Source organism: Schistocerca americana, chromosome 1 (genome assembly GCF_021461395.2).
Source record: "Schistocerca americana isolate TAMUIC-IGC-003095 chromosome 1, iqSchAmer2.1, whole genome shotgun sequence".
In the NCBI taxonomy this organism is placed as follows: domain Eukaryota; kingdom Metazoa; phylum Arthropoda; class Insecta; order Orthoptera; family Acrididae; genus Schistocerca; species Schistocerca americana.
In genome coordinates, this window is record NC_060119.1 from 141,606,852 (window position 1) to 141,622,762 (window position 15,911).

The following is a 15,911-nucleotide window of genomic DNA, read 5'->3' on the forward strand; positions in this document are numbered from 1 at the left end:
CAGGCACCTTCATATTTAACAAAAAGAATGCAGGAAGTTGTATCTAGTAATTCTACCAGTATAGTCTGGGAACATAATTCTGAATGGGGAGAATCCACGAAATGGGTTTCCCCAATGCTCAATCTGAGGTTCACTATTGTTCCTCATATATGTAAACGATGTTCCATCTAATATACAACAAGCCGAATTAGTTCTTTTTGCAGGTAACACTGGTACAGTTTTCAATCCAAGCATGCATACAGAAACAGAAAAAATGGTAAACAAAGTTCTTAAAAGTATCACTGACTGATTTTCTGCGAATGGTTTCACACTCATTTTTAAAAAAACAAAACATATTTAGGTCTGCACATTTAGGGGTACTACACCTATGATAAGTGTAACACATGGCGAGGAACTAGTAAATAGGTTTGAAACTTCAAAATCCTTAGGTGTCCATATTGATGCGTACTTAAATTCGAAAAAGCACATCTTGGAATTTCTAAAACGTCTAAGTTCAGCCACATTTGCACTTAGAATCAATGCAAATCTTGGGGAGAGACAAATCAGTAAGCTGAAAAATTTTGTACATTTTTATTCAGTAACATCATATAGAATAATGTTCTGGGCTAACATATCATTCAGAAAGAAAGTCTCCACTGCGCAGAAACGTGGTCTAAGAATAATATGTGGAGCTCACCCACAATCATTACTATGTACAACTTTCTGCATTCTTTTTGTTGGATATGAAGGTGCCTGTACAAAATAATAACCAATCACATCTGTTTAAGGAGCTGGGTATTCTGCCTACTGCTTCACAATATATTTGTTCGCGCGTGAAGTTTGTTGTAAATAAACAACTACAGTTGAAAAGAAACAATGATGTGCATAAATACAATAATAGAAGGAAAAATGACATTGATTACTCCACATTAACGTTTTCTTTAGCACAAAGAGGAATGCACAGTGCCGCAATAAAAATTTTTGATCACTTACCCAGCGATACAAAATATCTGACAGACAGCAAAGTAAAATTTGAAAACAAATAGGAAGTTTCTCCTTGACAACTCCGTCTATTCCGTAGAAGAATTTCTATTCCTGTAATGTATAAAAGGCGGTTGTTAGGACTTACTAACTCATAACATTTGAATATCTTGTTTTCTTTTTGGAAAAAAAACTTAATATTCAGAGTGTAACCGTATATACAAATTGAAGTCCAATGTGAATGTAGAATGACTCGATCCACATCATTACAATCTACTATGCAAAATGATCGACGGAATATGGAACTAATTAACTGACCTGTGAGAACGCTCCTGCATACAGGGTGAGTGACGTGGCAGCTTGATAAGCTACTGAGCGAATAGACATTGCCGGCCGAAATGGCCGCGCGGTTCTGGCGCTGCAGTCTGGAACCGCGAGACCGCTACGGTCGCAGGTTCGAATCCTGCCTCGGGCATGGATGTGTGTGATGTCCTTAGGTTAGTTAGGTTTAACTAGTTCTAAGTTCTAGGGGACTAATGACCTCAGCAGTTGAGTCCCATAGTGCTCAGAGCCATTTGAACCATTTGAATAGACATCTAAATATTCTGGAATTATGCAAAGGACTTTTGTAACCTTCCCTGATGTCCGCGTGCTTGAGGAAAACGTGAAGTTATTTTCCTGGGTGACCGGCGTCACGTTTCACTGTATTGTCAACAGAGGCCTTACAGGTCATGCGATGGGGCAAAGGCGTGCTGATAAGACGCACGCGGAGATAGTTCGCGGGGATTCCACGATGTGCGATCTAGCGTATATAAACCGCAGCCACATTCTAGATGGATACAGTCTGTAGCCTGACCAAGCCCATACTTCGGGTCAGCCTTCTCGAGTGCTTGTACTCTTTCAGTCTCTCCCGACGCAACCACAAGTAAGTGTCGGACTATTTCCGGTTTCGCATGTATTCCATTAGTTGCACACTATTTTACATTTTTCGTAACAACCAATAGTAAACTTGTCTTTAGCCCGAAAACTGGTTTGTTACAGGTCTCTCAACGCTAGTCGATCCCGTGTAATCCTTTTCATCTCAACCACCGCAACCTACGTCCATTTGAATTTGCTTGCTGTATTCAAGCGTTGGTATCCCTCACAACTTTTATTGCTAGCATATCCCCCCTTACTAAACTGACAATTCCTTGACTCCAGGGTGTGTCATGACAAACGATCCCTTCTTTGGTCATATTGTGGCACAAGTTTTTTTCCCCATTTCGATTCGGAACATACACGTTAATTATTCTATCTACCCACCTAATCTTCAGTATTCTTCTGTAACATCACATTTCAAAAGTTCAGGAAACGCTTCCTATTACAAAATATTATTACATTGCTCTATTAATATTAATTATAAGATGAGCTAAAATACTTTTTATTAAGACTAATGCTACAACATCTTGGCATGTTGAGAAACGCGTCTGTAGTACTATTATAAAGTTTACAATTTAAGCAGCAGTCAGTCACATGTATGGTTTAAAAATTTGTTTACTCATACCACGGTTGCTGCTTAAACTAGAAATATTATAATTTTAAGTATTTCTTTGAAGATACCCATTCAGTGAAGTAGGAGGAGCTGTTGTTAGTAAGTCCTTTTATTCAGTCTTAAACTCCACCTCATTACCCATTAGACAACTTAATAAGTTCTGGCATACTGCTAAATGCATCCGACTCCATTGTATATTACTGTTGAGCTCCTGAAGTCTTCGTTAAGCTTGTGTTTTATGGTATTTTTTGAGAAAAGTGAATTATTGCTAAAGACAAATGATATTAATGAACCTAATTGTTCTGAAGCAGTTGTCAAAATGTGACATTTTTAAAGACTTTTGCAGCATATTCTAGAATTACCGCCAATTGGAATTCTTATAATATACCCACGCATTGTGAAAATATTTGTCGAGTTTCCCCTGAACATTATTCTGTAACTGCAGATTAAAGTAATTCGTTCGTTTTTAAATCACCTATAGCAGTAATCATGCGTACTGTACATGTAACTGCACAAATGCACTTCATCATTTCTGTGGTGGAGGTTGATAATTAAGGTTGCAAACTGTCTGTTGTCCCAAAATGTGATCACTTTCTACTTCTTGTATTTAATTTTTAAAACAGGTTGTTTTATAGCTTATAAGTTCTATGATTATTACTGGATTACATGTACTGAGTCTCTCTGTCTCTCTTTCTCTATCTCTCTCTCTCTCTCTCTGTTCATTTATTCGATTCCGACTCCCCGTGACCCACGAACCAAAGCGCGCCAGTTTCTTCTGTTCTGCACTTTCTCCCGCAGACTTTCCAGTTTCTGATCCATTACTTCTGTGATTCAGTCGATACATACCATACTTTGCCGCTTTCTGCTTCTGTTGTCGATCTTCCCCAGCATTAACGTCTTATAATACGCTCATCGCAGGTCAGTTTTTTTTTCAGTATCAGATCTTTCAAGGAGCAATCTGGTTTTATTTGCTGTAATCTGACCTATTCGTTCTCCTTGCGGTTCATGGAACTCTAAGGAGCTTCCTACAATACCACAATTCAAAGGAATCTGTGACGTTCAGCCTTTCTTATTGTCCAGTTATCTCATCCGTATGTCACAACTGCAAAGACCGTAGCCCTATCTGTACCGTCCTTTGTTGTTAAAGTTAAGTCGCTACTCTTCAAAACACTGTCACGGGTGGACATTACGTTCCTGCCGAATAGCAAGCGTCTCTTGATTTCGTAGCTCAGTCACCATCTCCAGAAATCTGGGAGTCGTGAGAACTGAATCCAGAAACTACCTCACTTTTTCTGCACCTTTATATCATGAAGTGATAATAATTTTTCGTTTTCTTGACAGTCAGCATTAGATCAGTCTTTATACTTCGGTAAGCGGATCGTTCATCTTCTTCAACTTCCGCCATTAGTATGGTATCATCAGCTTATCTAAAGTTCTTTATATTTATCCCAGCTACTTTAATTCCAGTTTCTTCCTCATCTAGCCTAGCATTGCTCATAACGTGCTCTGCACAAAGATTTAATAAATGATGTTCGACATCATCGAATATTTTGTTGCCTTTTCAGTATGAGTTGTTGCTATTTGTGTACCATCTGTAAAAAAAGTCAAAATTAGCATCTACTGACGATACAAGTTTGTGAGCAATTCTGGATACAAAATAGAACCCAGCGGAACACTTTTTCTTAACGTTTCAAAATTATGAGTGTTAATTGGTATGTGTGGGACATGAAACTGCTAAACCACGCTTTCTGTCATGCTTATAAGATAAAACGACGAACCCACTTCTACTTTCCCACAATATTTAACTTTTGAATGTGGATATCATGGTTTACACCAGGAGTGGCCCAGAATTCCGCCCACAGGCCGTGCCGTGACACGAATGCCATAGAGCACAGCCGGGCTGGGTCACGATTTCTGCACCGCCACACCAAGCTGGACGTGAGGAAGGAACTGCGAACGGGCCGCATTTAAATTGCAATGCAGTCGCATTGCGTAGTACTTGGTTTTATATTTCATAGTTTTCAACTACACACATAAAAGGCAAAACATATTTTCAGTGTTATTTAACTTTTTTTAACACAGTGAAGGCACATAATTTTTATCTGGTACCAACTGGTGACATACGGACAGGCGCAAACAATTTCATAAATTTTCGCACTTAAGACGCCGCATAATGTGAATTATTTAGTTTCATAATCGAAAAAACGTTTTTAACGCACACATGCTGATCATCGCATTATGCAGATGTGGAAATTCTACCCGAGAAAGCAATGTAAACATCCCGGACAGCGTTAACGTTAAAGGGATTTGTCTTTAAATCAGGACTTACCTTGCAGGTCAGTGAGTCACATCTGCACATTCACAATGTAGTTTTCAAACGAAATGGCAAACGGTCTCAAAACCAGATGTAAGGTTGGCAGTGTCCTTAAAACGAGTAGAAAACATGTAAATCTTTCAAGACCACAATGTGTTTTTCAAAACTCGCATTTTATCCAACGCCAGTGAACTTAGGGAACTGGACTGCGTTTCTCAGAATGAATCCCTTCCAAAACGCGATTTTTTCTTTACACATATCCCCAAAAACTTAGAAACAAGTTGTTTCTCTCCTTGCAGTGTCCTACTGTAGGTGGTATGCAGTTACGTCCACTTGAAATGCGAGGTCTGCAATCGATTCCAGATGTTCTAATTATCGTTCCTGCACTCCTTTTTCCTTCATATATTCAACGATAGTAAGTTTTTAATCGAAAAATCGTCCCAAGCATGACTCTTGACCAACTTGCTTTGCAATAATATGTAAAAGCTCCATTGTCTTCGTTCAGTTCTATCGACAACTCTAGCAACTGCGACTTCAGAACTTTTCTGTTCGTATCACCAATCTCTCCACGTGCTCCATGACTGCAGATTTTGCAAAACGCGCTACTTGAGGTAGAGAATAATGAATCCCGTCAGTCGATAGTTGTAAATTTTGTGGTTTTCATTGTCAATTAACTTTCAGTTCTTTCTGCACGGTATTGTAATATCGTTTCATAGGAAATTTGCAACACCCGTCGCTTAATCCCGAACTTAATAAAGTTGTACCGACCTAAAAATGTCATACCACTAGACTAAATGAGACGTGGCACTGTATCGGCTGCTTCCGAGAAGAACCGTGTAAACCCCAATGTCAGGGTGCGCCTTGCCTTGCCCTGCCCGCAACCCGCACAATCTGCACGCGTGAAATTTGGAACACCGTGGCCGGCCCTGGTTCACACAGTCAAGTCTTCGCCAACTGACAAAGATTTCCAACAGCAATAATTTTAGGAATTCGGTCATCGTCCTGAGCGAAATCCACATTGTCCAGAGGTTGTTTTTGTTGCTTGTTATAACCACTTGTTCTTTCTGTCTTCCAGAAAAGGGAAAGATGCTGCGTAACCTGTTGGTGAGCGCCTCGCGTTCTCTGGTGCCCATGAGCAGGCAGAGCCGTCTGGTGGCTACTCAGGCTGCCGCAGCCGTTCAGCAGGTACGTCCAACACTTAAAACTGGAGCACCACTAGCTTAGCCTTACACATGCCTGTCTTCCCCACTGCTTTAGGACCTATTAAATTCCTTGGTCCACGTTTCTCTGCTGAAGAGATAGCTATGCAAAGAAATTCTTTAATTATGATGCCGCCGGCCGGAGTGGCCGAGTGGTTCAAGGTGCTAGTGTCAAAGCGCGTGACCGCTACAGTCGCAGGTTCGAATCCTGCCTCGCGCGTGGATGTTTGTGATGTCCTTAGGTTAGTTAGGTTTAACTAGTTCTAAGTTCTAGGGGACTGATGACCCCAGCAGTTAAGTCCCATAGTCCTCAGAGCCATTTGAACCATTTTTTATAACCATATGAAATTTGTTTCGAGGGATTGAAATGCACTTGCATGAGATGGTTCTGGCTGATTTTCTGCACCTTTGTTTCCTTCTGTTTCATTTTCTTGCTTTTGCTGCTGTTCGTTTCTCTCACGAGTCGCGGGCGGATAGTACACGGACTAGACAGTACAAAGACACTTGCTCGCTGTTCACAGTCCGGATAATCGCGAATCAGTGTAACCGAGGACCGTGTAATCGCGTCTCCACTGTATCAAAAAAAATATATGACTGGGTTGAGGAAGGACGCAGCATGTAATCCAAGATAGAAAGTGAAAGGAAATGCAGGTGGGCCTTAGGTAACTGTGTTGGGACTCTTGTTGTTCATGTTGTGTATGTTAATGACATGGCAGACAGTATTTATAGTAACCTCGGCCTTTTTGCAGATGACGCAATTATCTATAATGAAGCACTGTCTGAAAATAATCGCATTAATGTGCAGTCAGCTCTTGAGAAAAGTTCAATGTAGTGCAAAGATTGGCAATCTGTTTTAAATGTTCACAAGCGTAAACCTGTGCAGTTAACGGAACGCAAAAAAGAAGTATCGTACAAAATCAGTGCATTACAATTAGAAGCAGCCGGCTCACATAAATACCAAGATGTAACAGTTTGTAGAGATATGAAATGGAACGGTTACATAGGCTCATTCGTAAAAAGGCAGATGGCAAATATCGGATCGGTGACAGGATGCGGGAAAAATGCAGTTAATCCACAAAGGAGACTGCTTAAGAATCAGACTTAGAATATTGCTCAGTATCCGGGACACATACCATGGGACTAGCAGTAGATATTGAACATAAACACAGAAGAACGGGAAGTGGCAGGTTTTCCTCACGAGAGGAAGTCATGGAAATGCTGAAAAACCTGAATTGGCAGACGCTAAAAGGCTACTTTCAAAGTTTCAGGAAGGAGTATTAAGTGACGTATGTAGAGCGTAATATTGGGCCCATACTTATCATTCCCGTACGGGCCGCTAAGATTTGAATAATTGTTGCACTTACAGAGGCGAGGCAGTGATTCTTCCCCCGCTCTATACGCGACTCGAATGGGTAGAAAGCCTAAACCACTGGCATGCGCTTCATGGTGGTTTGCAGAGTATCTATGTAGATGTAGATGTATAAGGTGGAAAGTGAAGCAGATATCAAACACCATCTGCGACAGGATTCTTTGGACGTGTGGATACTGTGAACGAATACATACATGTACTCCAATTCAGTCTATAAGTCTTGTAAGCCAACATATCAGGAAATGGAAAAACCCTTCAGTCCCACACAACTACTATGTCCAGAACGACAAGAAAAACCAATAGTCACCCACGTTGCACCATCACGAATTTCAACTTGAAAATGCCTATATACTGATTACACCTGCAGCTTTTGCCATCATGTGGGACGAGTTGAAGAGATGGGACTCTCTTCGAAAGATAAGTTTTTATTGTTCGGTGTTGAGCATTTTATTGTCTCGTATTTTACTTGATGTTTCGAACATTGTCTGATATCATGTTGGAATAAACATGCTAGTGGTCAGTTTTCCGTTGACGTCGAGTAGGACTGTAGGCTTCATCAGCGCTGTAAGCAGGACACTTTGGGACAAAGTAGCTAGTGGTGGAAAGAAATTCACTAACAATGCGTACTAGGTACATTCGTTGCAGTAATTTGTGATCCCAGCAGTTCCTCTGAAGTGTTTTACATTGTCTTGCAGTCGATTTTGGGACAACGATAACGGCACTAGTAGTAATGTGAATGACTGCTGTTGTTTGCAGCACCCAAAACCCGTGGCGACTGTGGACGGTGATCTGGTGTCGCTACACCTGCCCTCTGGGGAGCACCACAAGCTCCCCACCATGTGGCTCAGGGACAACTGCCAGTGCCCCAAGTGCTTCAACAGCCAGCAGATGTCGCGCATCATCTACTGGGACGAGCTGGACACAAGCGTCAAGCCCGCCGACGTGCAGGTAAGTGCCAATTCCTTATCCTCTAGGTCGACAATAAGCCAAGTTTCTCACTTTAAAAAAGTAAGCACATAATTGCCTGAAGATTTCAGTGAATAAGTTGCCTCCGTCTCTCGATGGATCCCTCCCCTCGTCGGTACTTGACTCCCTCTGCTATGTATGGATCACGCGTGCATGTAGACGTGAATTTTCAATAGTAGAAGAATAACGGGGGAGGACTGTGATCTTTGCTTTTGAACTGGGCTCTGGAGAAGGTGATCGTTGAAAAGCCGACACGAAAGGTATCACACTGTGGACCAAAAAGATAGTATCTATGTAGATTGCCTTGCATTCGCAGACGACTTTTCCTTGATAACAGATAAACCAGGAAATACCAAAACCCAAATAGGAAAAATGAGTTTAAAAATTGCTTTCCCAGAGGTAGAATTTATAACAAACATTAAAAATCGTTCACAGAAATTACTCATAAATCAAAACAAGACAAAGGAAGTCGGCTCCTTCAAACATTTGGTTCAGTTGCTATGCAGAAACGACAGTGAGAAAGACAATGTGCTTTCCCACAGATAGAATTTATAACAAACATTAAAAATCGTTCACAGAAATTACTCATAAATCAAAACAAAACACAACCGAGCTAGGTGGCGCAGTGGTTAGCACACTGGACTCGCATTCGGGAGGACGACGGTTCAATCCCGTCTCCAGCCATCCTGATTTAGGTTTTCCGTGATTTCCTTAAATCAGGCAAACGCCGGGATGGTTTCTTTGAAAGGGCACGGCCGATTTCCTTCCCAATCCTTCCCTAACCCGAGCATGAGCTCCGTCTCTAATGACCTCGTTGTAGACGGGACGTTAAACACTAACCACCACCATCACCACCAAAACAAAACAAAGGAAGTCGGCTCCTTCAAACATTTGGTTGAGTTGCTATGCATAAACGACAGTGAGAAAGACAATGTGCTTTCCCAGAGATAGAATTTATAACAAACATTAAAAATCGTTCACAGAAATTACTCATAAATCAACACAAAACAAAGGAAGTCGGCTCCTTCATACATTTGGTCGAGTTGCTGAGCATTAACGACAGTGAGAAGGACAGTGTCGAGATAAGAGTAAATAAGATGAACATTGCATTCCAGAATACCAGAAACATACACAAGTAGAGGACTCTGGCGTGTGACACCAAGATTAAACATCATAGTAAAATAGTGAGACTCGAAGCTCTCTACAGTTCCGAATCGCTATAACTAGTGCGGAAGGATGGGTAAATAAAATCACGAAAATAGAATGCAAACTGGTTAGAAGATTACTTGGCCCAAGGGCAAAAATTAGCACAGAAATCTATGAACATGTAAAGAACACAATGCACCATCTTCAAAAGAAGAATGTTGTTCTTTGGACATGTACAAGTATGAGGACACGCTGACGAAGCATATCTGTAATACAGTTATGAAGCTGGAACGATAACTGGTTTGATTTACACGGACACTGAAAGAACTCAAAGAAGCAACCATCAACATAATGGACATACATAACAGGACTTTATTAATGAACAAAATTCAGAAAGTTGTCTTCAGTAACGAACAAGAAAGGTCTCTGCTTCAAAAAGTGCGCGAAGCAGAGATCGGAACACATGAAACGAATGTGGGCAAAGAGGAAGAAGACTGTGTGCAGCCAGAATTGAAATATTGTTTTAACGTGCGCTGTAAACTCCTATTCGAATAAATAAATAATAAAAAAAGCACTCCGTCGTCAGGCCACGAGTGGCCTACCGGGACCATCCGACCGCCGTGTCATCCTCGGTGGAGGATGCGGATAGGAGGGGCGTGGGGTCAGAACACCGCTCTCCCGGTCGTTACGATGGTATTCTTGACCGAAGCCGCTACTACTCGGTCGAGTATCACCTAAATTGGTATCACGAGGCTGAGTGCACCCCGAAAAATGGCAACAGCGCATGGGGGCCCGGATGGTCACCCATCCAAGTGCCGACCACGCCCGACAGCGCTGAACTAGGTGATCTCACGAGAACCGGTGTATCCACTGCGCCAAGGCCGTTGCCAAATAAACAATAATAAAAAAAAATTAATTCTAATGAGGAAAATGAACTTCAGCTAAAAGACACTTTATGAACCTTGATTTATTTTTATAATCACGACACTTTCCTAGAACTTATTTTCAGACGCTCACTCTTACGTGTGTTTATACCTAATCGTCTGGAGCAGCAGCACCTTTCAAATATTGCAAATGGGAATCTTTTCATTAGGTGAAACAACCATGTTCACAGCTAAACTTCACGGAAAATTTGTGGTGTGACTCCGTATTCTACTCTTTTTGACAGGCGGACGAAGAAAAGTTAGCTGTGAAGTGGTCGGACGGCCACAGGAGCGAGTTCACGCTGGAGTGGCTCAAAGACCGCAGCCTCCTGCCGGAAGACCAGAGGAAGTGGCTCGACACCACCTACAGGCTCCCAAAGGTTGCCTGGAACGCCGAAAACTACAACTCCATCCTCCAGAGATTCAAGTACAGTGACGTTGTAAACAGGTAAGAACTAAATCAAGAAATGAGCCACTGTTGCGTGGCGGAACGAAATACTGGCAAACCATTACATGACTGTGCACGGTTTCTGCTCTACGAATTTCGATTACGTAAACTTCGCAAATTATTCTTGCTGTTGCAAGGAAGTGAATCTACATTGAGACAGTTAACTGTGTATAATTTTAGAACTTTATATTCCGATAGAATGTGCTTTCGGATGAAAAGCTATGGATAACAAATTATGCAAGATCATTAATTTACCCCTTTCCCGCTCCCCATGAAACTAATCTAAAGTCACATTTTTTTCACATTCTGGAGTCACTCATCAAGCCAAAGAACTACTGATGAACATTACACAAGCATTTTTTTTTTCTTTTCATTAGTCTACTGACTGGTTTGATGTGGTCTACATCGATTTCTTCTCATGTGGCACCTCAGAGTAGCAATCACACTCATTGTGGAACCACGCGACCGCTACGGTCGCAGGTTCGAATCCTGCCTCGGGCATGGATGTGTGTGATGTCCTTAGGTTAGTTAGGTTTAAGTAGTTCTAATTTCTAGGGGACTGATGACCTCAGATGTTAAGTCCCATAGTGCTCAGAGCCATCTAAATCATTTTTTTGCCTTTCTCCTCTTGACTTCCAGCAAGGAACACCTTCGAGGTTGGCTTGAAGCTATGGCTGTATATGGTGTCGCTATAGTGTACGACACACCACCAACAGAAGAGTCATTGCTCGAATTGGGAGACAAAGTGATGTTCCCAAGAAGGACGCATTATGGGTAAAATTCATTACATATTTTTTGCTGTTTTATAATTGCTTTGGTTCTCTGTTTGAAGTATTTACTATTTTGTGTCAGCGAAAAGTTGTTAAGACATAAAATACACAAACTCATATCCAATGTTCGTTAAATTTGCAGCGTGCAGTTCCACATAAGGGACAAACCCAACGCCACAAATGTGGCGTATCTTAAGGAGAAGCTAGAGATGCACACCGACCTTATGTACTACGAGTACAAACCTGGGGTAAGACTCTCACACCAACCTACAGTAAACAATAATGAGTACTTGAAATTCTGTGGGTAGAAACAGCTCAGAGTCACAAGTAATATGGACAACACCTTTTTGCTTTTCAGATAAACATGCTGCACTGTCTGGTTCAGACAGAGGGAGCTGGAGGTGATAACCTATTGGCTGATGCTTATTACCTGAGCGAAAAGCTGAAAGTTACAAACCCAGAGGCTTACAAAGCTCTTAGCACGGTCCCTATTACGTGGGCAGACATCGGAGAGGACGGAGGGAAGACGTTCTACAGCTTGTACAGGGCACCTGTCATATGGTAAGTCCAGTACAAGAATAGTGTAATGCGCACCTGCAACACAAGAGTTGTATTGAATACGTAAGTACTGAAGGTTGTCATGAGTTAGACTCTGTTAGAACATGTGCCACAATTAAACTGAAATTTACTTGAGCTTGCAGAGTGTACTCCACATAGAAACAGACAATAGTGTAAGATTTTGCAATATTGTACAGGGTGAGCAAAATAAAAACTGGCCCAGAAAGTATTTCATGCGCTTTAAACAGGCAACCCAACTTATACCATCTGGCACTAGAGGGGGTGATGTAAGTTGGACTGTCTGTCTTGAGGTGGATGAAATATTTTCTGCGCCAGTTTTATTTTGCCACCCAGTGTAAATCTATTTTACGCTTAACGATAGTGATACAGAATGACTAATAATACAGAGGAGTCCAAAAAAAAAGAATCCACTGTTTAAAAGTTCATAACTTGCAAACTAATTGACGGAGTTGTCTCAGTTTTGGTGGAAGTGTAGCTTAAAGTCCAACTTAAAGATATCGCTATAGGTGTTCGAAATGGTCACCATTAACATTCACACACAAACGATGCCGCCGAACTGCAGCACGAACTACTGACTGCAACGTGTTCAGTTGGATATTTGCACATGAATGTACGATGGATTCTCGAAGTTCATCCAATGTGCGTGGCTTTTATCGATAAACGATGTCTATTAGTGTTCCCCACAGATAAAAGTCCAGAGGAGTTAGGTCTGGGGAACGTGGTGGATACTCCACAGCACCTCTACGGCCTATCCATCTTTGTGGTAGAATTTCATCGAGATACGCCCTAACACGATTTTGGTAGTGGGCTGAGGCACCATCTTGTTGAAAGTAAACTCTTCCGTCTCCATACAAGTCTCGGATGGCTGGTAAAATGGATGTCTGAAGCTTCTGAAGGTACACCTCACCGTTAACTGTCCCGTCAAAGAAGAATGGCCCAATCAAGCCACGGTAAGACAATCCACAGCACACATTTACTCAAGGCAAATTCACGACTTTGTCTAAATGGACATTTGGATTTTCGGCGGCCCAGTAGATGCAATTGTGGCGATTTGAGTTTGAAATGTGCCTCATCAGACCACACAATCATCTCTGCAAACTCTTCATCGTTGAGCACCATGTAAGTAAACCACTGGCAGTACTCCATTCTACGATCTGGGTCGTGCTCGTTCATTGCGTGTAGCAATCGTGGGATGTAGTACTTACGGGAGTTAGCTGGACTTGTTACTGTTACAGGTCGTCCAGATCGTTGTTTGTGTACATCTTTAACACAGCCTTCGGCTTCAAATTTGTCTCGAATACGACGAATCGTTAAAAGTGTCGGTGGCTCTGTTTGATACTCATTTCGCCATTGCCGTTGAACCTCATTAACGTTTTCGTACTTAAAATACCACTTCAAAACTGACTTCCTTTCATCGAATGTAAGCCTTGGGCCAGCCATGTTTACTCGAGTAACTAGGTGCAACTAAGAACAAAACCCTGTCTATCTGGCGACTGTCATCTGACAAAACAAAACAACGCAATACAACGCTTGTGTGGCGATTGCCGGAACTATAAACTATTACACGACCAAGGATGAGACAACTCCATCAATTAGTTTGCCAATTATGGACTTTTAAACAGTGGAGATTAATTTTTTTGGACCCCTTTGTATTTTAATTTGATGCCAATTTCGCTGCTACCCATTTTTATGATGTCTGGTGATCGTTTTGCTAGTAACTGGTAGCTAGTAAAGTTTTATCAGCAGATATTGGTGGTATATAAAACTAACTTTCTTTAATTATTGTTGGCAATTTCAAAGTTTGGCACTGACCTAAGTTTCGTCTGTTTTCAGTTTGACACCGAACACCATAATAAGCACCTATTCTAACAATGCTACTTCTTTTCAGTAATGACATGTTTGGCGAGTTCATGAGGATAAATTACAGCCAGCCTCAGAGATCTTCACACTTCAATGCCACTCTTGACCAGATTGTTGCCTGGTATAAAGCGTACGACGTCTTCACCAAAGAGTTACACAGCCCAAAGAACCAAGTTCGCTTCAAGACCCGCCCAGGTATTTTCAAGGCTAAAAACCTTCTAGTCATAAACAACATTGGTTTCTCCGATGATGTAAAGAGAATGTGTTGTGTAGTGTAGCCTGGCTGAATATCGTGTCCTGATTCCAGGAGAGATCCTGACATTCGACAACATCCGGCTGATCCACGCCCGTGAAGGCTACGACGACAAACCGGGCAACGAGAGGCACATCATAGGCCAGTTCCTCGACTGGGACGAAGTCTTCTCTCGCCTCAGAGTTCTCCGCAAGGAAGCGGATCTCATTAAATACTAGTATTACATCTTCATTCGCTCTCTGCGATATGAGCAAAATTCAGTGCCGTGGGAACTGTCTGGAAGACAGTTGTGACACTGCATCATCACAAGCGCCTGTGATCAGCAAGGAATGTTCATGGACAAACTACCATTTGCCTGAAGTACTGAGATTGTGATGGAATATAGTCTCTTGTGTTTCGCAGCACAACGCTGTATGTGATTGTTACTAATTTAAACGTTTTGTATAATGTGTATATGTTTGTCATTACATTACATACTTAAGACTGATAAGACATGATTCAAGCTTGTGGAGCATTAGCCGTAGCTCCGTCATATGCATGTGGTTCACACTTTTATTGTTGTAAAATTGTTTAGTATTTATTTTTGCTCACAGAAATACGAAAAATAAATTATGTGTTGAAATTGATAGTTGAGCCTAAATCTGTCACACTTACCTTCCCCTCCCACGATCTGAACGTGGTTATTTTATCTTTGTTGATGTAGCCTACAGTCCGAAGAGTGTTGTGATGTAGCACTTACCATGTGCAAATCTCATCATACAGCATAATTATTGGATCGTACCTCCGATCGACTGCTTACTTGTCTGTTTATAAGTCTCGGTCTGCCGCGCGGGATTAGCCGAGCGGTCTCAGGCGCTTCAGTCATGGACTGTGCGGCTAATCCCGGCGGAGGTTCGAGTCCTCCCTCGGGCATGGGTGTGTGTATGTGTGTCCTTACGATAATTTAGGTTAAGTAGTGTGTAAGCTTAGGGTCTGATGACCTTAGCAGTTAAGTCCCATAAGATTTCACACACACTGAAGTCTCCGTCTACAGTTTTTACCACCCAACCGAAACACACTCATCCCGTCCAGTTAACTATGCCTTGACGCCTCAGGACATGATTTCCTATCAACCTATGCTTCCTAAACAAAATGTGTCATAATCAGAGGTAATTTTGATAAACGTGAGAATACTGCAAATAATTTACCGTGCAGTTTCCCGTGATGTTTTGGTAAGCAGAACAGATTAAGACAACAAACAGTAGCCCCACTTCGAATTGTATGTCTTCGTGGGTATCCTTGCGGTAACACACAATCAATATGGTTCAAAATAGCGCTGAGCACTATGGGACTTAACTTCTGAGGTCATCAGTCCCCTAGAACTTAGAACTACTTAAACCTAACTAACCTAAGGACATACCACACACCCATGCCCGAGGCAGGATTCGAACCTGCGACCGTAACGGTCGCGCGGTTTCAGACTGTAGCGCCTAGAACCGCTCGGCCACCCCCGCCGGCCACAATCAATATGAAAGCTATTCAAAAGAAATAATCATTCGCTCTCTATTCGCCAAGGCCTTCGATTGTGTAAATCACGTAAGTAATAGAAAACTA

The 15,911-nt window shown here is 41.8% G+C and overlaps 1 protein-coding gene and 1 non-coding gene across 2 annotated transcripts; both read left to right on the plus strand.

Annotated features, from left to right (window-relative positions):
* The first annotated feature begins 1,798 nt into the window (after positions 1 to 1,798).
* On the plus strand, positions 1,799 to 14,944 carry LOC124621405 (gamma-butyrobetaine dioxygenase-like). The gene is made up of 9 exons (XM_047147138.1): positions 1,799 to 1,885; positions 5,881 to 5,990; positions 8,130 to 8,321; positions 10,654 to 10,856; positions 11,496 to 11,630; positions 11,769 to 11,874; positions 11,985 to 12,187; positions 14,094 to 14,260; positions 14,373 to 14,944. The coding sequence occupies exons 2-9, from the start codon at positions 5,892 to 5,894 to the stop codon at positions 14,534 to 14,536; spliced, it is 1,269 nt and encodes a 422-aa protein (XP_047003094.1). The 5' UTR covers positions 1,799 to 1,885; positions 5,881 to 5,891; the 3' UTR covers positions 14,537 to 14,944.
* Trnaa-cgc lies at positions 8,951 to 9,023 on the plus strand. Its single transcript has one exon. It is a non-coding gene; the product is annotated as a tRNA-Ala (tRNA).
* Positions 14,945 to 15,911: the final 967 nt, after the last annotated feature.